Source organism: Stegodyphus dumicola, chromosome 2, assembly GCF_044657685.1.
Source record: "Stegodyphus dumicola isolate Sdum_Otavi_A_Nest chromosome 2, ASM4465768v1".
NCBI classification, from domain to species: Eukaryota; Metazoa; Arthropoda; class Arachnida; order Araneae; family Eresidae; genus Stegodyphus; species Stegodyphus dumicola.
The window spans coordinates 152,901,269-152,926,232 of NC_140769.1; the positions used below are offsets into that span (position 1 = coordinate 152,901,269).

The following is a 24,964-nucleotide window of genomic DNA, read 5'->3' on the forward strand; positions in this document are numbered from 1 at the left end:
TACAAATTACCGAGATATCCATTTTTTCAAAGTTAAATGCACATGCCCCTGTATTCTTACTTTTCTAACATAGCTTTCTCTCAAAATTTGTCTCATGCTGGGTTGCTCGGAGAAATGCAACAATTATAATTCTACTAAAATTAGCTATCTAAATACAAAATTCATAACAGTACATGTTTTTGAATTTTTTCTGTTAAATTTTGAATTAAAAACATTTTTTTAATAAAAATGAGAATTCAGTGCAAAAATAAATGTTTTTATGTTTTCTGACATTACAGTGGTTTGATTTTGATTTATTTTGCATTTTTTTGGCAATACTGTTATTTGTTAATGTAAACTTAAAGTAATATTATTTCTTTTAACATTACCAGAAAATTATATTTACTTTTCTGTTATTATTATTATTATTTAATCACATTTTATGAAATTACAAGAAGATTCAAAAAGCAAGTTAGATATGATTATTGTGGGTTATGAAAATTTTATTGAGGGAACATTACTATGTAGTATGACACACATATATCACACTACTTTTCAAAGTAGTCACCCAAAATTTGTAAGTAGTTACTTCAAGATTCAACTGAAATTTGATTCTTTGTTGCTAGAAATCTGCTTTTTAATCATGAAGCTATCATAGAACTAGTTTCTGCACCTGTTCTCTTTGTTTGCAGACTGTCATATAGTCAGAAATTAACTACTATGCAATTTTTGAGATTATTATGAATCATTTCATCAATCTGCAGTTTAATGTCTTATGATGTGAAACATGATTACCATCCTTGAAGTCATCATCAGTTAAGGTTTTTGACTGCTAGCACCATTTGATTATAAATGGTAATGACGTACTCCCCCCTTAATGTTTCTGTAATTTGGTGATAAATTTTAGTACGTTTAGAAATTTTCGTCATTTGTCTTTTCATAGTAATACACCTGATAATGTTTTTACAAAGAAATTATTTTCTTAAGAAGGCATAAATAGGCACTTTATTTTATGCACTAGCCTTGTAGCACAATTCTGCCAAGTAATAGCAACATTTCTAACTTACATTTTGAATCCTTTATGCAATTTACAAAATGTTGCCTTTTTAAAGTAGTTCTATGAGTGTTTGGCAAAAGGCAGATATTCAATGCATGCACATTATATGATCTTTATTATGTCAAAAATATACCTATAAGCAAAAACATATTTTGATAAATCACAATAATAACAGAAGGAAAGATCTTAGAAACTATTATTGAAGTAATATTCAAATAGCTAAAGTAGAAATTTTATACTTAATCATATTTTATTTTTTGTCATAATAATGCACATATTGTTCTTTCTTATAGAGGTTTTAGTGTGGTAGATTTAATTCAAGATCAAAAAACTCATCGTTCATATGCTTTGAAACGCATTGTTTGTCATAGCAAGGAAGATGAAAGGTGTGCCATGAAAGAAGCTGAATATCACAATATGTTCAATCATCCTAACATCATAAAATGTATTGATGTTTCTCTAGTTGAAAAATGTGATGGAATGAATCGGGGTGAAGTTAGACTGCTTTTGCCTTATTATAGGGTAAGAGAAGCATGGATAATGCGTAAGAATAATGAAATGCCATTTTATAGTTCACATATTTGCATTACTTTCTTCATGAAGAATACTTCTGTATTTTTGTCACATTTGCCCTTATTCTATACACTGTTTTCATTAAAATCCTGATAAAATTTACTATGTTGTTTAGACAACATTTTGAAGTGTATTAGTATTCTATTAATTATTTTGAATTAAATATATAATTATGTAAAAATTTACCATTGTCTGCATCAGTCTCCAAAGACATACCAAGTACCAATTAAGATTACTAAATGTGTATAACAGATTATAATGATGAAATGCAGGTTACATGACATGAAAGGAAATTTTTTTAGGCAGGGATAAATGCAGTGTTCCCATTCATATTGGCCATGCCTTCTGCGGAGTGTGGCCTTTCTAAGACCTTGATACAAGATCAGAATAATCTGGGTCTGTAAATGGTGGTCTTAGAGAAATTTCACTGCTTTTTTTCCTGGGGGGATAGAGGATGTTGCTTTATATAAACAGCATTGATCACAACCAGAATTGCACTAAATAGTTTCTTAATTACTATTGCTAAACTAATACTTTTGTAATAAATAACAGTTGCATGTATATAAATGATAACTGTGACATTAAGTGACTGTAATCATTGCTGTGGATGTAGCACAATGTCATTTCTTGGTGAAAAGTTTAAACATCTACTCCCCTCAACCGAAAAATTTTTCCTTACTCGTAATTATCTGCATTACATTAGATCCATTTGTTTAATTTCATAATTTTTTAAAACTGTACTAACATTTTGATCACTTTATTTATTACAAGTGTTTTTAAGAGAAAAAAGCATGGATAGAGCATTCAGTGCATGCAGCAAAACTTATAAAAAGATTTTAAACCCACCAAACTCAAAAACTCTGATTTTTATTATACTTGTTAAAAACTTATATAATCTAAATTTTTTTATTTAAACTATGCTATACTAAACCTATGAAATTATTAAACAGTTGAAACTATGGAAAAATTAATTTTATTGACATCCATTAGAAGTGTTCATTATTTAAGAAAGAACAAAAAGAATTATTTACCGTATTATTTATTATTTTACCTCTACATGATATTTTTTGTTACATAGATGATTTCATCTTCGCTGATTTTTCTTGACTGTTTATAAGTTCCTAGGTTCTGTTTGTTGTATTTTTTGTGTATGAAAAAAGGAGGTCAAGGAGAGGATGGTCTTTGTTGCTGTTCGTAGTAACACATATAGCAAGAAAGCATTTAAACTCTTAGATTTATTATTTTTTAATTTTGTATTTCTGTAAAACCTGTAAACCTGTTTCAGATAAAATATTCTGTCAAGCAAACTTTTTTTTTAATTTAACCCAAATAAAATTTTGCAGTTTTTTTTGGGGGGGAGGTTACGTAAATGCAAATAAAGTTTTAAACTTGTAGTGTTACCACTCTGCAAGTTTTCTCAGCTTGTCCCATTTTTGATTGAAAAGTGCCTGGCAGATAAAATCTCCCTATAATGCAAAATGTATTTGAGAGGGGAAAAAAGAACGATTGGATGAAACATATTTTGGATTGACAGGTTTTTATATGTTTGCATATTAAAGATGTTGCGGTCCCAAATTTACATCTTGCCCCTGGTTCTAAACTTAAGCCCATCAACATGTTAGTCACTTTGGAGTTCTACTAATCATGAGGACTGGTGTGTCTTATTGATGTAGAAAGATATAATTAATATTCAGCATAATGGAGTTAAATTTCCTTTTTCATATATGTTTATTATTGTACTGTTTCATCCTAATGTCTAAAATTGGGTAATATCTCTGACTTGAGTATGAATGTCAGTAGTATAAAAAATTTTTCTTTAAAAACTCACTAAAATAGTATTTTTCTTAGAAAGGTACACTTCAAGACGAGCTTACTGTTCGAGCTAAGAACAAAAATCATATACCAGAGGAACGAATTTTGCGAATTTTCAGACAAATGTGTGAAGGTATTAGAATAATGCACAATGCTCAACCTTATCCTTTAGCTCATAGGTAATTATTATTTGCTTTCTAAAACAATATGTCTCAAGCATTTTACCTTTGAAAAATGCTTGAAGTAATATTCCATTTTTGAAGTAATATTCCATTTTTAAAGAAGCTCCAGAATGCTGTTCAAAAGTGCAAATTATTTCTTTAATATTTTAAAATTATTATTATTATTATTATTATTTTGTCAAATTCATGATGATTTGAGATATAGTGTAGCTTTCTATGCAGTATTAGCAATATTAGAAATCGTGATGACCTGCAAATAATAAATAAATTCCAGAATTGGAGACATTTATAATTTTTTTCAATTAAAAAACAAAATTGCGTTTTTTTTATATCTTGAAGAATTTTTTTAAAAAATAAAAAAAAACCAGACCTAGTTAAGTGTAATTTTTGGCAAAAATTATATGCATTTTAAAGAAATCTCTTGCAGGTCTTTTCCAAAAAGCAAATTTTTGGATGCCAATTTCCCAAAATTTTACAGCTTAAGTAAGGTATATAAATAAAACAACAATTGTAATATTATTTATTGAGGAAGGATCAAATTATCGAGGGAAGAATTGAAAAGAAAGTAGAATTATGATGCAAGGCCTTTAAATCTATCTTGAAGAACAGGATTGAAATTAAAATTATTAACATAAGTTAATGATTTTGGTAAATCTGAAGACTATGGAAATCAAATTCATTAATTGGAGGAGACTTGGTGAATGGGTGATTTTTTTTTCTTGAGCAATTAAAAAAAAATTAAGAAATAAGATTATCGCCCCACCCCGGGACCAGATTTTTGTTGTAGAACTTTACAACTCTGCTGACAAAAAGAATAAAAATGTGTCAAAGAAATACACTTGTTTATGTTGCATGTTACGATTTTGTGTTATTTCACTTTAAATTATCCGTTGTAGATGCATTTCCTTTAAATTCACTTTATATGTCAATTTACTTAATATCACTTTAAATGTCTTCCACTGTAGATGCATTTTTCATTCAAGTCTGTTGTCATTCAGCAACATGCAAGATATTCATTTTTCAAATTTAATCTGTCTGTTATAATTTAACAAATTAAGCTATTTAAAAGCGATTGATGCAGTTTCTTATGAATATTATTATTATTTTTTTACTTTTAAACCCAATTGATTTAAATAAAATTGCATTTAATTAATTCATTGAAACCATTAAACATTTTTATAAAATTATATATTTTTTCACTTTTCAAATGTACAGAAGATGCATAATATTAATCTAGTGTCTTATAAAATGTGTTGTTATTCCAGCTGGGTTACCGTATTGATAAACCATATTAAACTTTGAAAGAGCCGTTTGGGTGACTGCAGAAATCTAAATCCTTTCCTAGATTTGGTTTATTTATATGTATTTATTTTTTATTGACTGAAAAAGTGCAAACTTTTAAACAATGAAAAAAAAAAAAAAAAAAAAAAAAAAAAAAAAAAAAATAAATAAATAAATAAATAAATAAATAAAAAAAATAAATGCTTCAGATTTTAAATTACGTCTAAAGGGGTGTTTTTTTAACGTTTTGTGTGTTACCTTTATTTATTAAATATCATGTTCTTTGCACTTAAACCATAAAATTTAGTTCAATAGCAATGTCACAAAATAATTTTAAAATGAGCATATCTTTAGAATTTCCGATACGCAGTTCGACGCGCTGGAGATAAAAAGGGTTTTCTCCCATAGTGTGTTGCCATTGCTCGTTTTTAAATCATTGAGTTTGTTACTCAAAAATTCGTTAAAGTTTTACAAAATATAAAATCGATATTAAAACAAATTCAAAATTTCAAATTTCGGATGCCCATATTCGCAGTAGGATTATGTAATTCAAAATTGGATGGCTCTAGATACCGTTGTTTTATCACAATGTGAGAAATAAACATAGATTTATGCAGATTTTTCATTATTTAATTTCTTTAAATATAATGCAGGACTCTAAAATTTTGTGGCAACAGTTTGAAAAGTGAACCAACATTTATAGGAGTTCGACACAAAATGCCAAAATGAAAGTAATAGTCCTTTGGGACTCAAATCCCTTTGGACTAGTAATAATAACAAAAAAATTCCTTCACTTATAAAAATTAAATTTCATGGTATATAAGATTTTATGATTTTAGCATGTGATAGCTGCTTTTACCTTAGTAGTTAGAACACTATATATTTGGTTTACATGATTGGCATCTTGATCCAGACTTTTTAAAATATAATTTACCTTTCTCAGCATGTCATAAATATGTGTTTAATACTGATTTTGTTTTATGTTATTAAACTTTAATTAGAGATGTGAAACCTGCCAATGTTTTAATGAGCAACGATGACTCTCCAGTGTGGATGGACTTCGGCTCAATGGGCAGAGCTAGGCAAGAAATCCGTAAGGCGTCTGAGGCGAGAGCTTTGCAAGTTAGTTTTACACCTATTCTTAATTCAGTATGAACAGTTTTATATTTTTCCTGTAAGCAATTAAAAAACAGTATTATTTGTAGAAAATTAAGAAACAGTATTTAATAATTAAAACAAAATTATCTATTGAAAATATAATTTCTATATTGAATATATAATTTTTATATTTAAAAAATTTCTATATTAAGTATATAATTTCTATATTTAAAAAACTCTTTCAAAAAATGTTTGTCTATTTTAACTCTAACATATATGTAGATTTTAAATATGTAATAAAAATATGCACTTTTTAAACATATTTTGATAAAAAAATTACACAGTGAGAGGGTTAAAGAGAAACTTTCTTGAAGGCTGCCATCTTGAATTGGGACCCCCATGGTTTGTGGCGGGATTAGCATACTTCCAAACTCTCTGGGGACTTTTGACTATCCTGATATGGATGGTACATACAGCTGGGACCGGTCTGTGTAGTGTCTGATATGGCAGAGCATGATAGACAAGTATTATTGTCTTTGTAATCTCTTGACTGTATAAAGTTATTGTTCCATTGTTACAGCTTTCTTTCTTTTTATTGTCATTCTCTGTTCTTGCATAAAGTGCACTGCACTGAATAACAGACATATAGTATAGACAGGTGTGCCATGTTATAGAGTTTGGGAACAACAAAAAGATGATGTTTACAACTTGCAGTTTCTGTTGCCAATTGATTATGTTTTGATGATGTTGGAGAAGCAGAATGCTGGATAAGCAAGACTCTACTGTATTTTGATAATTCAACTTTGTATTGCTGCTAAGGATAAAAATTCTTTTTTTATCAATTTCCGTTTTCATCTCCCCCCCCAACCTAGAATATTTTTTTGTAATTAATTACCTATGAATACAATTTTACCAAAATTAAAAGAGAATAACATTTATTAGAGGAGTTAAAGCAAAAAGAATAAGTGCAATATTCATAAATTTGTAGGCCTAGTTTAGGAGGTTTAAATATAGAACCTTCTTTGTCAGCTGCAGATCTGCAAATGATGGCAGAGAAGTCAGTTCAAAGAACATCTATGTAAAGAGGGAAAGGTTCCATAGATGTAATGTAAAGCAGTTTGCTATTACGCTGCTAGCAGAAGGAAAATTCATCAAGGGATTTTTCTACAGAACCTGGTGGTGAGAATTTCCCTCTCCACAATGTGTACAGGAAATTGAGGAACACTATTTTGATTGAGATTGAGAAATTGAGAAACAAAGAAGAAACATTCTTTGACAAAATGTCGTTTCTTTGACTTTTTGCAATAATTTAAACTCGGATTTTTGTACTTTTTTTTTCAAAAGAACTAATCCATTAATTAATGTACTTGCATGAGAAAATATTTTCTTTTCCTTTAAAGAAATTTTAAACAATATTCATTTTATGAACTCTTAATAACGTGACTTTCGAACTTCGACACCGGCTTCGAGCTTTGACGCCAGATATTTCTTCCCTTTACATTGGAAGGGAGCCACTGCTGTTTCGGAGAAGTTGTCCTTCTTAATGATATATATTCTGTGGCCAGTGTTCAGGCAGTAGGAATGAGAGGAAGGATGTCAATGCACTGCTGCCATCTATTGGTTAGAAAGGAAAACAGCTAGGAAATAATTTCCTTGAAAGCTTAGAGTAAAGACAGATTGGAATAGGGTTCATTAACAAGAAATTAAAGATTTTTATGAACATAAAACGCCTCTAGAAAATCTAATTCACCAATGTAAAACGTTTTTTTGAATAGTTTCTGGATGCAAAAAAGAAAAAGAGAAGAAGGCAAATGGGAATTTTTGACCAACATTGTTGGGCAACAGAGAGTTTATGTGCCCAAACATATGCCTCCTGCTCCTTAGCATGAAATTTTAAGGTTCTATTACTTTAACCAATGTAAAGGAAATCACATTGGTATGGAATCATATATATATATGTCATATTAAAAGCACAAAGGAAAAGACGGAACACTGTAGATGCGTGATTAGACCCATATTGAAGAAGATTTTGATTGCATAGTATGCTAGTAATGCTAACTTGGTAATATCTAAAGAACTTGGCAGTCGAGGCACTTTTAATTCCATTTTTTATTGGCAACTGATATTTGTGGCCACAATCACTTGGCACTCTAGTCGTGCCTTTCCACAGAAGATTTACATTTTTGATATTGTTGAGATAGAAAGCAAGCCAGCGAAATTATATCTTAGCACAGTAGAGAGCAAAAGCTGAAGTGCGTAGTTATGCAAGATGGAAGCACGCGAAGAGAAAAGTTTTGGTTTACAATTATTATGTCATCAGAGCTGCGCGGGCCATAAAGTGATCTAGAAATGACGCAATGCAGAGAAGTTATTACGATTTTAGCATAGTGAGGAAGAATTAATGTTTATAGTTATATTATAATTCTGGTTCGTATAATTTTATCTTACATATTCCCCCCCCTTCAAAAAGAAAAAGGCGTAGCTACAGAGAAGCCTTTTTAAAGAGAAAGAGTTTAAGGACTAGCAAAAGTAAAAAAAAAAAAAAAAAAAAATCATAAAATTTTTGTCTGTAAAGTATAATTTATAAATATTAAATTTTTAAATAAATTTTTAATTTTTAGAGTCCTATTGAATTTTTCAGCATTTCAGTCCAAAAGTCTTTTTGTTTGAGAGTTCTTCAGGGAAGGTTCTTGTTATTACAGAATATCACAAAATAAACTTTTACATAATCATTACTTATAATTAAATGTAATGCACATAAATATTTATTATACTTATTTCCATACTGATAAATTATAATTTAACATCATAAATAATAGGATTAAGATTTTCAGAATTTATTGTTTCACCGTTATCATCTTTCATTTACAATTCCTAATTTTACCAAACTGGAAACCTCGCAATACTTCTAAACAAACATATCCATCAATAGGGCTGTCCTCTTGAGCTAACCAGTGTGTTCTCTGCACTGGTGGCCCAGGGTGCCTAGGCAGTAACTTGAAAAGGACTCCGTTCCTTGCATTAAGGTAACTGGCCTTTGAGAACTGCACTAATACATTCCATAATAAATACTACTACTACAGTCAACGCCGGCGCGTTCCCCCCGCCGAGCAGCGTGAAATTGATAAACAGATTTCGAATTTCAAAACATACTTTCGCTTTAGATCCTTTACATATTAACAAATATATATCGGAAATTCTATTTGATATAATCGAAAGTTTAAGCTTACTTTTATAAAATTGCTCTTACAGTCTGCAAAAAATAATAAGCCGGATCCAATTCGAAAATTAAGGAACAACGCAATCATCAACATTAACTGAAATAGATAATTAGATAATTTTAGCTTATACGTCCATTATACATAAAACGCGCATGCGGAAACGTATTCTGCACTTGCGCACACTCATATGTGCAGTCATAAAAGGTCTTACGTGCACGCTTAAACACCTATGCGCATGTGTCAACGCGGCGCATGCGCAGAAAGTTTTTAGTTTTTATGTCCGGATTATAGATCATTCCGAATTATGGGTGTCCGAATTAACGACTTTTGACTGTACTAATAATAATATAAAAAAATTACACACTCATAAAATGAGAGCCTCCAAAATTATCTTACTTGTAGAGGGTGAAGGGAACAAATGTACAGAATTACAGGCCTCTGCTTAGGAACCCAGTACTCCCTTGACATACACTATACTTAACATACAATCACCCATAAATTTAACATGCATTTACCATAATTTAATATTACGTATCTGTAATGATTTCACTTATTTTTTACACCTACTTCATTTTTAGAATAATTATAAAATCCGTATTCAAAATTCTCAACAAAATTTCAAAAACATAGAAACTTATCTTAATATCCTTCCCTATGAATAATTTAAATAGCTTAAAATTCATTACTTAATTTGCTCACACATAATTATGAAAAATTAGAAAAATTAATGAACAAGAATTTCAGATTTTCTCAAAACAAATTGCAGAAATTTTAACCAAAGTTGAAATGAAAACTATAGAATCCGCAGTTTATTAAATAATTTAGTTCCTCAGCTAGATTCACACGAATGTAATAATTTTTTAGCTGTTGAAAAAGTGGAAGTGCAAAAAATTTTCTGTCGCATATACTTGCAAACACTAACTCAGATCGACCTTGAACCCGCTGTAATGTTTAATTCCTAAACGGTAATTCACTAGGTATTCGAACTTCTCAATTTATCGAGAGATTACTTTCAATCTGTGAACACTACGCGTGATTATTTTTTTTGAAGCACTTGCAGAACACCACAGCAGAAGAATGATCTGTTATTTTTTTAAACACTGAAAAAACAAATTTGATGATTCACTTCTTTCACATTATCTTGGATTTATCACAAAACGATGATTTGAAGAGCTGAACTATATTTTCCATTGAAGTTTCAGGCTGCAGGAAACTATCCTACTGGCTTAATTGTCATATTAAAAGCACAAAGGAAAAGACGGAACACTGTAGATGCTTGATTAGGCCCATATTGAAGAAGATTTTGATTGCGTAGTATGCTAGTAATGCTAACTTGGTAATATCTAAAGAACTTGGCAGTCGAATCAGTTTTAATTCCATTTTTTATATTGGCAACTGATATTTGTGGCCACAATCACTTGGCACTCTAGTCGTGCCTTTCCACAGAAGATTTACATTTTTGATATTGTTGAGATAGAAAGCAAGCCAGCGAAATTACATCTTAGCACAGTAGAGAGCAAAAGCTGAAGTGTGTAGTTATGCAAGATGGAAGCACGCAAAGAGAAAAGTTTTGGTTTACAATTATTACGTCATCAGAGCTGCGCGGGCCATAGAGTGATCTAGAAATGACGCAATGCAGAGAATTTATTACGATTTTAGCATAGAGAGGAAGAATTAATGTTTATAGTTATATTATAATTCTGATTCATATAATTTTATCTTACATATTTTGAATTTATATATTTTCAAAATTTTACTGTATTTTAAGAATGAAATTATTGTTTGAAAATTTTAAATTCTAGGAATTTCTTTAATGTTTTTATGATAAACATTGAAGGCTCTCACCTTATGAAAAAATGCATTTTTTTAATCTAAGTATTTTTATTTTTTTATTAAATGGAGTGTGTTTTTAATATTCGTATGGAATGACAGCAGTTCAAAAAAGGCCAGTTGCCTCTACAGAAGGAACGGAGGCCTTTTCTACAGTAACTGCTAATTTGGCAAATCTTTTGGCCACTGGTGAAGAATATTAAACACCAGTTTGCTTAACTCATAAACCAATATGATGGAAATGCTAGTATTTAGATAAAGTTGTGGAGTCTACAAGTTTTGTAAAGAATAAGTAAATTTTAAATGTCTTAATAATAGTGAAAAATTTGAAATTGTGTTTATGAATGATGTTTTACAAAATTTTTATATTTTAAAATGCCTTCCTTGAAAAACATAATTAAATAATATGAAAATTGGCATCTTAATTTGTAATAAAATAGAAATATTTTCATCAACAAAAATTTGAAAGAATTTTATTTGAACATTTAGTTTGTGAAAAAATTTGAACTTTTACCATGTGGAACTATCAAGAACTTTACAAAATTTCATTGGACATTCTTATCTCAAAACACTAAAATGTGCAATTGTTTTAAAAGAGTACAGTGTTTAAAATTAGTATTGAATTCAAAATTTTATGACATTCAGTGAAATGTCAAAATTGATTCAAAATATCGGTCAAAATTTTATGACAATAATTTTTTGTTTAAAAGTTAATATGTTTGTATTTTTAAAATTATATCTTTCACATTTTGCTGCTCTAATGCTTGTTCTTCCACCCTGCTCACCCAACTTTTCTTTTGAAGGGGGGATATGTAAGATATAACAAAACATGATAGCTGTTTCAAACAAATAATTGACGACCTCAAAATTAACATTCTAAATTTGATGATCTACCCCTAAATTCATCTCTTTTCACAGGTTCCAGAGTTTTCTATCTTATGTAACAATTTAATGCAAATACCTCTTGTCCAATCAAATTAATTCTAAACCAAAACTCTGAACTGAAACTTTCCCACTCCCAGCCTTCTTCCTATGAAAGTACCGTAATTTTGCATGTATAGTCTGCACCATCGTATAGTCCGCACACAAGATTTCATATAAAAAAAATTTCAAAAATCGTCAGATAGTCCGCGGACTATACGTCCGAAATTACGTTTTTTTAATACGGCAGTATTCCCATGCTTTTTAAACACATCCTTTGTTTGCGCCAATTTCTCACCGCTTTCTCGTCCACTTCAAAATAACGGGGTAAAATCCTAGTATACAGTGCAGCCTTGGCGCGACTTTGAAAATTATCGCTAATACCAAAAATGATCCAAAGAATGTCTATATATATACTATACATGCATAGTATATGTATATACACACATAATATATATACTATATACATAGTATATACTATGTTTAACTATATATTTTCTTTGAATGACCCATTAACTACTCATCATAAAGTCGGCAAAAGTAGCCAAATCCCGTGTGCACCGAATACTAGGATTAAACCAATAACGGCCCACTTCTCTATTTCCATCTTTTTCCCAGCGATGTTTCATCAACGTTATCAAAGATGAAAGACAAAATACTGTGCAATGTGCTATACTTGTGATAAGTGGTAATGAAATGTGACCTTCAACCCCACTCACTCGGTGTTGCCAAACCACGCTATAAGTAAACGAATCACGCTTTTTTTTTTTTTTTTTTTTGTACTCCAGGTACTTGCTACTATGGCTCCTAAAAACCAAGCTGACGCATCAATTACTTTTCCCCCTCCCGGCAGTTGCGCTAAAGCACTGCGAAGGATACTGGGATACAAGACTCTGGTTGCGCTAAGTCAGTGCTCATACAAGACTTTCTTTGGCTCATATCCCGGCATCGCTTGATGCGTCAGCCTGGATTTTAGAAGCTCTACTTGCTACTACTCATTCGTTCTGCACTATGCTCTATGGTTTACTATCAATACGATACATACGAATGTTTTCTTGGAATCTCGCGCTTTTTTTATATTTGATCATCGGCAGTTCACGACAGCGTATTTTTTAAATTTCACCGATTTTAACCGTGAACAACCAGCGTATTATCCGCACTGGTGGATAGTCCGCAGCTTCAAAAATTCGCATTTTAAACACAGATAGTGTTATATATGTAACTGTAACTGTATCTATTATTATCTTTAACCATAACTGTATAGTAGATGAGTAATGTAGAACGATGTTTGTGTACATCTTGTAATCATCACTGAGCACGTAACCAACACATATAAAATACAACACATGGCGCAGCGGTCGTTGATTAAAAAAGAAAATCTTTTTTGAAGAACCATGCAGCCTCGGTAAAGATGTTCTAAACAAAAACATCATGGGAAGTTGTTTACTGTGAAATCGAAACTTATATCGCTGGTAAGTGAGTTGTTTATTTTTATTGGAAGTGGCTAAAAATACGTATATATAAACTAAGTCCTAAATTAAATATGGATGGATTAAAGCCACCAAGTAATCTAAGTTTTGAAGGAAATATAAGCGAAAATTGGAAGAAATGGAAACAAAAATTCCAAATTTATATGTTAGTGTCTGGTGGTATTACTAAATCAACTGAAATTAAAGTAGCTATTTTATTGCATATAATTGGTGAAGAAGCACTTGAAAAATTTAATACTTTTAATTTAAGTGAAGAAGATAAGAAGGATGTTGACAAAGTAATTGAAGCTTTCGAAAATTTTTGCATACCGAAAGCAAATGAAAGTGTTGATAGACGTATATTTTTCTGTCGAACACAACATGTAGGTGAATCGTTTGATGACTTCTTAACCGATTTAAAGAAATTAAGTAGCAACTGTGGATTTGCAGAATTAAAAGATAGTTTAATAAGGGATAGAATATTAAGTGAAATTCTAAATAAAAATCTCAAAGATAGATTATTAAGGGAAGATCAGTTAACATTGGAGAAATGTATTAAAATGTGTAAAACTTCTGAATTAGCAGAACTTCAGCTGAAAACTTTAACTGAAGAAAATAAAATAGAAGCCATCAAACGTAATAAATTTCGACCTTCAGAGGAAAAAAGTCAGCCTTGTAAGAAAGACTATCATGTAAAACAAAAGCAACAAAGTACTAAATCTTCTTCAAACTATCAAGGAAATAAGTACAATAATCCAAAACCATGTAGAAAATGTGGAACTTTTCATAAGTTATACAACTGTCCTGCTTATAATAAGATTTGCTTGTACTGTAAAAAGAAAAATCACTTTTCTAAAATGTGCACTTTTAAAAATTTTAATGTTGTACAGAATAATTTAGAGCAAGAGTTACATAATAATGGTAATGAATATATTTTAGGGTCAGTAGAAGATATAAATCCATTTTCTAAAAATAAAACCGAATGGTTTGAAAAACTAAAAGTAAACATATCTAAATATTTATTTAAGTTGGATACTGGAGCTCAGTGTAATGTGCTACCATTGCCTAAATTTAAACAATTAAATTTAAGAGAGAAATATTTGACTAAATCAAAAGTCACTTTAAATAATTACAATGGTACTACAATTGATGTAGTTGGAAAATGTAAATTATTATGTGAAACATCAAAAGGGGACAAAGATGAAATAGAATTTCAAGTTGTAGCATGTGATAAAACTGTTCCAGCTATTTTAGGTTTACCTACATTGCAAAAATTAAACCTAATACAAAGGATTTGTACAGTAAATCCTGATTCTAATGAAAAGTTACCAGAACTTTTAAAAGGATATCAAGATTTGTTTAAAGGAACTGGGAATTTAACTGGATATATATATCATATTAAATTAAAACCAGGAGCTGTTGGTAAAATAGAACCCTGTAGGAAAATTCCACTTAGCTTACTAAATCCATTAAAAAAGGAATTAGCAAGAATGGAAAAAGATGGTATTATAAAGAAAGTTAACCAAACAACAGAATTCGTGAATTCATTAGTGGTAGTAAGGAAAAAGGATGGAAATTTAAGAGTGTGTTTAGATCCTCAGCACCTTAACCAAAATATACTGAGAGAACATTATCACATACCAACCTTTGAAGAAATTTCATCTCAAATGACAAATGCAAAGGTCTTTAGTATTTTAGATGCAAACAAAGCATTTTGGCAAATTAAACTGTCAGATTCAAATTGTGAATTTACTACATTTAACACTCCGTTTGGTAGATATTGTTTTTTGAGGTTGCCATATGGACTGAGTTCATCACCAGAAGTTTCCCACAGAAGTTTTTCTGAAATTTTTAGTGATTTAGAAGGAGTTCAAATATATATAGATGACTTATTAGTTTGGGGTAAAGATAAAAAAGAACATGATTCAAGATTGAAGAAGTTGTTGGACAGAGCCAGAGAAAAGAATGTTAAATTTAATTTAAATAAATGTAAATTTGGGCTGAATGAAGTGAAATATATGGGACATATATTTTCTAAAGATGGTTTAAAACCAGATGAAGACAAAATTAAGGCTATTCTAGATATAAAACCACCAAAAAATGTGAAAGAATTAGAAACTTTCCTAGGAATGATTACATATGTTTCTAGATTTATACCTAATGTATCAGAATTGACATCATGTTTAAGAGATTTGTTGAAAAAACAAGTTATCTGGAACTGGAATGCAACACATGAAAAAGCATTTAGAAGACTAAAAGATGTCTTGGTAAATAAACCAGTTTTATAGTATTATGATATAAACATGCCAGTAGTTTTATCTGTAGATGCATCTCAAGAAGGACTAGGAGCAGTCTTACTGCAGAATAATTTACCAGTGGCATATGCATCTAAGGCATTAACAGATACACAGAAGAATTATGCTCAAATTGAAAAGGAAACTTTAGCTATTGTATTTGCGTGTGAGAAATTTCACCAGTATATATTTGGAAAAAATATTACTGTGGAAAGTGATCATAAACCACTGGAATCAATTTTTAAAAAGCCATTAAATAAATGCCCTGTAAGACTACAAAGAATGCGTATAAGATTACAGCCATATCAGTTTGAGGTAAAATATAAACCAGGAAAAGAACTTTTTATAGCGGATGCATTATCAAGATCATTTACTGATAAAAGATCTGATTTCTTTGAAGGAGAAATAGAAGCTCATGTTGGATTAGTTGTAGAATGTATACCAATGTCTAATGGTAAAATGGGAGTTTTTCAACTGGAAACAGAAAAAGATGAAGAACTACAAGTTTTAAGAAAATTAATTAAAACTGGATGGCCAGATGAAAAATGTATGGTTCCAGAACTGGCAAAACCATATTTTAACTTCAGAGAAGAACTATCAGAAGCAAATGGATTAATATTTAAAAATTCCTGTGTTGTTGTACCAAGAAGTTTACGAAAAGATATGTCAAGCAGAATTCATTATGGTCATTTAGGAGTAGTAAAATGCAAGATCAAAGCAAGAGAAATATTATATTGGCCAGGAATGTCCAAAGAAATTGAAGATTTGGTACTGAATTGTCAAACATGTTTAAGTTTACAAAAAGCTAATACTAAAGAACCAATGATATCTAAAGAAATACCTAATGGTCCATGGGAAGTATTGGGAACAGACCTCTTTTACTTTCAAGGAAGGGATTATCTAATAGTTATAGATTATTTTAGCAAATATGTTGAAATTGGACATTTGGAAGATTTGTCAAGTGTAGCAGTGATAAAGCAATTGAAATCAATTTTTGCAAGACATGGTATTCCGAAAATAGTATATTCGGATAATGGTCCACAATATAATTGCAGGAAATATAAAGATTTTGCAAGAAGATGGAATTTTGAAACCAGAACTTCAAGTCCAAAATACCCACAGTCTAATGGAATGGTTGAAAGACATATTCAAACTGTCAAGCGAATGTTAGAAAAAGCTGTAGTTGACAACAAGGATCCATATTTAGTTTTACTGGAATATCATAACTCTCCTATTTCAGATGAAATTAAGTCACCTTCAGAATTGATGTTTGGAAGAAAAGTAAATGGATTGATGCCTATAAAAGAGAATTTTGTCCAAGCTAAACGATATGAAGACCATAAACAACTGTGACGTCGTGGATGCTTCAGTGGGAACGGAATCAACACTGGTATTGGTGATGAATCACTTTAATTACACAACATAACACAGATACAACATTTAATTAATACATTTAGAAAAACTTGAGTACATATCCGAGTTGGTGACACGATCAGAGACGTTAACGAAGATAGCACTCGTCATCACTGGACAAATTTAGTCTCCACACCTCAGCTTCCCAAAACTCTCTCCTCTAACAGGCATCTCACAGAAATCTCATCTCTTTACGCATGCGTAATTCTCAGTTAAGTCGTTGCCATTCACAGTTCTTTAAATAAGGTGTTAAAATGAATTACAGTACTCGTAATGTGAGGAGTTTGCTAACGATGTTCTCTCTACGTTCTCTCTAGTCAAGAGCATCATAGGTCTTTTTAGTAGAGTTCAGGAGCGTTCTTTACAGACTAACTCCTTCCGCCTCCAGATTTTGTTTTCCTCGGACACAGAGGAAACAAATTTTTTTTTTTTAAGTTCCTACGGGATAAAATACAAGTTCAGGCAGGCGTTCGCTACAAACACCTTTTGCCTCCAGTTTTTGTTTCTCCGGACACAGGAGAAGTAAACCTTCACAGCTCGCAGTTTCTGGTTTCAATAGAGATTGTTCAACATTTTACCAGTTAATTTTAAACCACACTGTTACAAAGGCTCTCCACTCTCATAACCAGGCCATCATAAAAAATACATATAACAATACATATACAATATATGAAAAACCAACACAGAAATTTTGTCTTTATGAATCAAGTTAACAATTTACTATACAGTATGAATTAAAAAAAATACAATATACATAATCAAATAACAAAACAATTTAAAAGAAATGATAACTAGTCTATTTAACTGGCATGTACAGAGTTTCTACTACATTTAAGTTGTTACTTCCCTTTTTATGATGTATCGTAAAATTACAAGATTGCAAGGCTAAGGCCCAGCGTAATAATCGACCATTTCTACCTGCATTATTTTTTAGCCATACTAGGGGATTATGGTCCATTTGAATTGAAAATTTAGTCTGCCCATCTATATACCCTTTCAGTTTTTTTATTCCATACACAATTGTGGCACACTCTTTTTCAGTGGTGGAATACTTCCTCTCACTATCAGTAAATTTTTTACTGAGATACAATATGGGATGTTCTTCTCCTTTATCATCCTTTTGGGCTAAAACAACACCATATCCTTGATCTGATGCATCTGTCTGTAGTATAAATGGTTTAGAAAAATCGGGTGCATGTAGCACAGGCCTACTAGATAGCTTTTCTTTTAACGATTTGAATGATTCATTACATTCATCATTCCAAACAATTTTACCCTTTTTGTTATTCCCTTTTAACAAATCTGTCAAAGGTGCGGCTACAGCAGAAAACATAGGTATATATTGTCTGTAGTATCCAGCTAACCCTAAGAAAGCTCTAATCTCAGTTTTAGTTGTGGGAACAGGAAAATTTTGAACCGCCTCGATTTTTAGTTCTGCTGGAGAACGTTTTCCTCGACCTACTATGTGACCGAGATATTGGACTTCTTCTTGTGCAAACTTGCACTTAGAGGGTTTAATAGTTAAATTGGCTTTTCTTATTCTTTCTAAAATTTCATGTAAATGTTGTAAATGTTCCTCCCACATTTCAGAAAAAATAGCAATATAATCTAAATAAGGGGTCGCATATTTCTCACATCCGCACAATATTTCGCTCATCATTTTACTGAAATAATAAGGAGCATTTTTAAGCCCAAATGGCATGCGCAAAGGCCTATATACACCAAAATTTGTAGCAAATGCAGCAATTTTCTGCGCTCTAGGGGTCAGCGGAATTTGCCAATAACCTTTAGTTAAGTCTATCAAGGTGATAAATTTGGCTGCTGCAACAGTTTTAACACGTTGCTCTATATTGGGGATCGGATAGAACTCAGTACGCGTTATTTCGTTTAACTTTCTGTAATCAATACACGGCCTAGGATCCCTACCTGGTGCTTCAACAAGGATCATGGGTGAAGTATACTCAGAGGGTCCTAGTTCAATAATCTTGTATTTTATCATTTTTTCAATCTCGACTTTAAGAATTTCGTTCTGTCGATTTGTCATTCTATAAGGCTTATGCTGTACGCGTTTGTCACTGATTAGTTCGATATCATGTTCGACTAAATTTGTTTTCCCTGGAATATTCGAAAATATAGCAGAAAACTTTACCAACAACTTTCCCAACTGCAGGATTTGTTCATCACTAAGTCTTTCTTTAAGATTATCTTTTGCTATTATTTCATTAAAATCAAACACATTGGGGTCGGTAAACATATATAAGGAAAATCCTCCTCTAATTCCGAGGGTTCAACTATCTCCTCGTTGTCAAGGAGTACCATATTCAAAAATTCAGGTCTCTTATGATAAGGTTTTAACATATTGATGTCATACACTTTATTCCCTTCCTGATTCCCTTCAAAACTAACCACATAGTTTGTTTCTGATAATCTTTTCTCTATTTTCCCCGGCCCTTTCCATTGAGGAGCGAGTTTATGGGGTTGGTTCACTGCTAATACTAATACAGAATCTTCTTGATGGAATTTCCTTTTCACGGCATTTTTGTCATACCATTTCTTCCTTTTGTCTCTCACCTCTTCCATTTTCTCTGTAGCTAATTCTCTACTTTTCTTTAACCTATTGATTAATTCGAAAACATATTTTATTACGGTATCTTCTTTTTCCTGAGGATCTAACCATTTCTCATACAATAATGCGACAGGTGTCCTGAGGTTGGTCCCGTACACTAATTCAGCTGGACTAAATCCTGTACTATCATGCGTTACTGTTCGCAGGGCAAAGAGAGCGGCAGGTAATTGTACTTCCCAATTTGGGGCAGCTTCAATACATAATACCTTTAAGACCCTTTTTATTGACCTATGGAACCGTTCTACAGGATTGCTCTGGGGGTAGTAAACCGAACTTCTGGAAATTTTTATACCAAACCTCTTCAAAAATTCAACAGTTAAGCGACTCATGAAAGATTTTCCTTGATCAGTTTGAACCTCCCTTGGAAAACCCATCCGACTAAATACCTGCAAGAGTGCACTTACAACAGATTTCGACGTTATATCCGGTACCGGGACGGCGTCAGGATATTTAGATGTTAAGCACATAACTGTAATAAGATATTTATTACCTTCAGTAGATGTAGGCATAGGCCCGCAAGCATCTACATTAACCTTACTAAAGACTTCCGATATCACAGGTACTATTACCAACGGTGCTTTCTTTTTGTCACTTGCTTTTCCTACACGTTGACAGAAGTCACATGTTTTAACGAATTTCTCAATGTCTTTATAACAATTTGGCCAGAAAAAATGTCTTAGAAACCGGTTATTTGTTTTCAGAACTCCTAAGTGACCTGAAGTTCCTTCATGACAAATTGCTTTAATTTGCTCTCTGAGGTTTTCTGGAAAAACAATTAAATGTTCTTCTCCTCCTAACTTATTTACCTTCTTTTTTACTAAAACCCCATTTTTAATCTCATAACTTGTTTTACTTCCGCTTTTTACTAGTTCTAATAAAGGGGCAAGTTCTTTACTTTTTTGTTGTTCATCAATGAAAGTACTGAGTCAATTTGAATTGCAGGACTTGTGGGGACACAAAGGTCGACAGGAGGCAATATCTCTCCACTTTCTGACCTCTCATGAGCATCGTCCTCCTCTTCCAATTCTAACTCATTCTGCTCAAAATTTTGATTCGTCTCACATAAATTTTCCTCTTCCTTTAATTGTCGTGCTTGAGATCGAGTAATGACCGCATTAACATTACCGACATACGACGAATAATTTTTCTCAGTTCCTCTGAGAACAGCCGCTGTCTGGTTGCCTAATATATATCGTCCTTGGTCTAAGTGGTCTCCTATAACAGCTGCTTTGGTGGTTACTGTACCCAAATCGCATTCAATATCTACTTCAGCAATAGGTAAACAGGTCATATGATCATCCAACAAATGTCGAACCCACACATGTTCCCCCTTCATTCTATCTCTGTCTACATATTTCTGACAAATAATATCTACCGTTGCTCCTGTATCTCTTAGAATAGGTACTTCAAAACCATTTACTCTTCCATTTAACGTATAGGGATCTAACAGATTCTTTTCTGATCTCCCACTTATCCGATACAAATCTGCCTTTTGGGTTTTAAAATTAGGGCACTGAGGACGTAAATGGTCAAAAGATCCACATTCATAGCACTGGAGTCTTTTTCTCCTATCAAAATTCGAGTCTGACTTTTTCCCAACATTGCGTGCATCATCTTCTTTTTTAAATTGTGTACCTTGAGGGTTTTTTCTATTTTTGAAAACGTTACCAGTGGACTGAAAAACACCCATTTGTCTACCTGATATTTTCGTTTTCATTTCACCGAATTTCGTTTTCCCAACCATCGTCTTTTTCGCATCTTCAAATTCCTCTATTTTACCCACCAACTGTTTTGGTGAAGTGATCTTGGCCCATTCATCTATAAAATGTTCCTTAAACTCATTAGGCGTGCACCTTTTAATCTGATCTACCAACATTAAATCCTTGAGTTGCTCAAATGTTTCGATTTTTAATCCCTTGAGCCACCCATCTAAAGATGTTTTAATTTCGTGATAAAAATCGTACCACGTAGCATCCGGATTTTTCTGAGTCTTAACAAGAAGTTGCCGAAACTTCTCCGCACTTAACTTAAATCTTTTAAGTAGTAATTCTTTAATATGTTGGTAATCTCTAGCCTGTTCTTCAGCCTCCCTAGCAATTATATTATTTACCTCAACCGGAAGGACACCAATGAGATATGACACCCATTGATCCGTGGGCAATTTTAAAACTTTAGCTTGCCTCTCAAAAAGTTCTAAGAATAAACTGATATCATCAGTCTTTAAATTAAACTTGGTCATTAGTTTCTGAAAATTCTGATTAAATACCGTTTCACCTCCAGGTTTAGCAGATTCAGTGTTCTGTTTTGCTTTAAGGCATTCTAGTTCTAACTGTTGCTTTTCAATTTCTTTATTTTGTTGTAGTATCTGAAATTCTCTCTCCCTAGCTTCCTGTTCTAACTGTAATTCTTTCGCTCTTGTTTGCTTCTCTAAGTTTTCCTTTTCTATCCTATCAGTCATAATACTTTCTAACAAATTTTTAACAAATTCTTCCTCATAATTTTTACTATTCGTTATTAAATGTTTTAAATCTATTACTTTCATATCTTCTAAAGCTATTTCCCCAAGTTCTGAAGCGACAAGGAATAGATCCCTTTTCTTAGCTTTCCCCAAAAATGCCATTTTCGCAAAAGTTCTTGTTCAAAACAAATTAAGGACTCAAATAGTTATTCACAAATTATACACATAAAAATATATCAGAGATATAAAAAACACTTTCTTCTTACTTACAAAATTAGGCAAACAAAAATAAAAGGTTAATAAAAGCATTAATCACTGTGGATTTATTTCCATTCAAACATAAAAAGAATAAACAACCTTACTGAATACTTCGCATAAAAAAAATAACAAATTCTTTTCATTTAGTACAGCCAGACAGAAAAAAACCAGAGTGGCGCCAATAAATATAAACACCTTTAATTAACTATCGTTTTCATGACAGCTACTTCTGTTGGCAATCCACATGGCCAACGCAATTACTACGTAAATTCGATAGGCGCATGTTTAAATCAGAACACTATTAGAACATTTCTTTACTGCTCAAAGGTTTAAAATTAAAAATGAGATGATAGAATTTAACATTCTACTTATCAGAAAATACACATCATATTAAAATACAGCACTGGTGTGCTTTCATGAGAAAACCAAAGTAACAAGTTTTTAATATCTTCAACAACTTATTTCTTTCACAAGAATTTAACATACATTTTCTTCTAATGACTTATAAATGAAAATTGCAATATTGCACTGATGTGCTTTCACATATACACAAAATAAACAGTTCAGATTCTATCACACCAATTTATAACGAAATGTTAAACATAAATACACTGATGTGCTGTTTATTTACGGGAATGAATTTTTCCCATTATCATAGAAAAGAAAAATATCTCGTTAGATAAATAAATGCAACACTTTGATTGTTTTAAAAACTCTTATGCACTGACGTGCTATAAAATGCACTGATGTGCTACGTGTTAATGGGAAAACGTTTTCCCGAATATACCACAAAAGGAAAATATCTTGTTAGATATATAAACCAAACACATTGAGTGTTTAAAACTCTTACTATGCACTGACGTGCTACTTCTGCTTTGGGAATTGATTTCCCGAATAAGTAATAAATAACTACATTATACACTTCAAGCCTGGAAATGAATATTGTGGAGAACACATACCTGGTCTCTTGTCACACAAATCTCGGTTGGAACCTCCAATTTTTTATTTTCTTTTTGTCTGTGACGTCGTGGATGCTTCAGTGGGAACGGAATCAACACTGGTATTGGTGATGAATCACTTTAATTACACAACATAACACAGATACAACATTTAATTAATACATTTAGAAAAACTTGAGTACATATCCGAGTTGGTGACACGATCAGAGACGTTAACGAAGATAGCACTCGTCATCACTGGACAAATTTAGTCTCCACACCTCAGCTCGCTGGCGGAGCTTCCCAAAACTCTCTCCTCTGACAGGCGTCTCACAGAAATCTCATCTCTTTACGCATGCGTAATTCTCAGTTAAGTCGTTGCCATTCACAGTTCTTTAAATAAGGTGTTAAAATGAATTACAGTACTCGTAATGTGAGGAGTTTGCTAACGACGTTCTCTCTAGTCAAGAGCATCATAGGTCTTTCTAGTAGAGTTCAGGAGCGTTCTTTACACAACATTTACTGAAGAGACAAACCTTACAAAAAAGTTATTATGATAGGAATGCAAGACCATTAAAACCACTGAAAACAGGAGATCATGTTTACATAAAAGAGAAAGGGAAAAAACTAAATGAAAGAGGGAAAATTATAGAAGAAGCAGAAAGACCACGTTCATATAGGATTATAAGAACAGATGGAAGAATTGTAGAAAGGAACAGAAGAGACCTTCTTAAAGGAACTAATCAGGAAGAGTTTGCAATACAAAACAACTATGAGAATGAAGTTATAGATGAACCCGAGATACATGAAAATAGTAGGAGCACTTCAAATTTAGATGTGCCTGTAAGTCCTTCAAAATCTAACAGAAGTGTTGTGTCACCAAATAGCAAAAGAGGTATAGTATCATCAAATTTTTCAAATGGACATAACTACGTCACTCGATCTGGTAGGACTGTTAAGAAACCTTATTATTTAAAAGAATATGTTTAATTTTACTACTATTATTATTTTTTATAAAAAAGGGAGATGTTATATATGTGACTGTAACTGTATCTATTATTATCTTTAACCATAACTGTATAGTAGATGAGTAATGTAGAATAAACGATGTTTGTGTACATCTTGTAATCATCACTGAGCACGTAACCAACACATATAAAATACAACACAGATAGTCCGCGGACTATACGCGCGAAATTACGGTACTATAACCTTTCCCCTTTTCCGCATTAGCTTTCCTGCTGGTAAGACGCTTTTCATCCATGCTGCTGCTGCTTACTTGCTTAAGATGACATCGTACTTCAAAATGGGAGTTATTCTATTCAAATATTATTAAGAAATATCTTGTCTGAAAAAGGATTATTTGATATGCATGGAAAAAATAAAGATTGTGATTTTTCAAGATATGTTATGCTAAATTGCATCATCATGCTTTCCACTGTGACACCTTCAAGCCACTACTGTCTTCTCGGTCATCTACGCAGTATCGTAAGCTGTTGGGAGGTCCACTGTTTTCATCTATGCATTTAAAATCATTACATATATATATATTTG

General features: G+C 31.8%; 1 protein-coding gene across 4 annotated transcripts in view; it reads left to right on the plus strand.

Annotated features, from left to right (window-relative positions):
• The window catches only part of LOC118194998 (serine/threonine-protein kinase 16), a 74,936-nt gene that overhangs the window by 22,054 nt on the left and 27,918 nt on the right, over positions 1-24,964 (plus strand). For 3 of the 4 annotated variants that reach the window (XM_085811287.1, XM_085811286.1, XM_085811288.1), the window contains exons 3-5: positions 1,330-1,558; positions 3,458-3,600; positions 5,886-6,033. In XM_085811287.1, coding sequence (XP_085667413.1) covers positions 1,330-1,558; positions 3,458-3,600; positions 5,886-6,033 — 520 coding nt within the window. The remainder of the gene's footprint in view (positions 1-1,329; positions 1,559-3,457; positions 3,601-5,885; positions 6,034-24,964) is intronic. The other variant, XM_085811289.1, reaches the window with a different exon arrangement.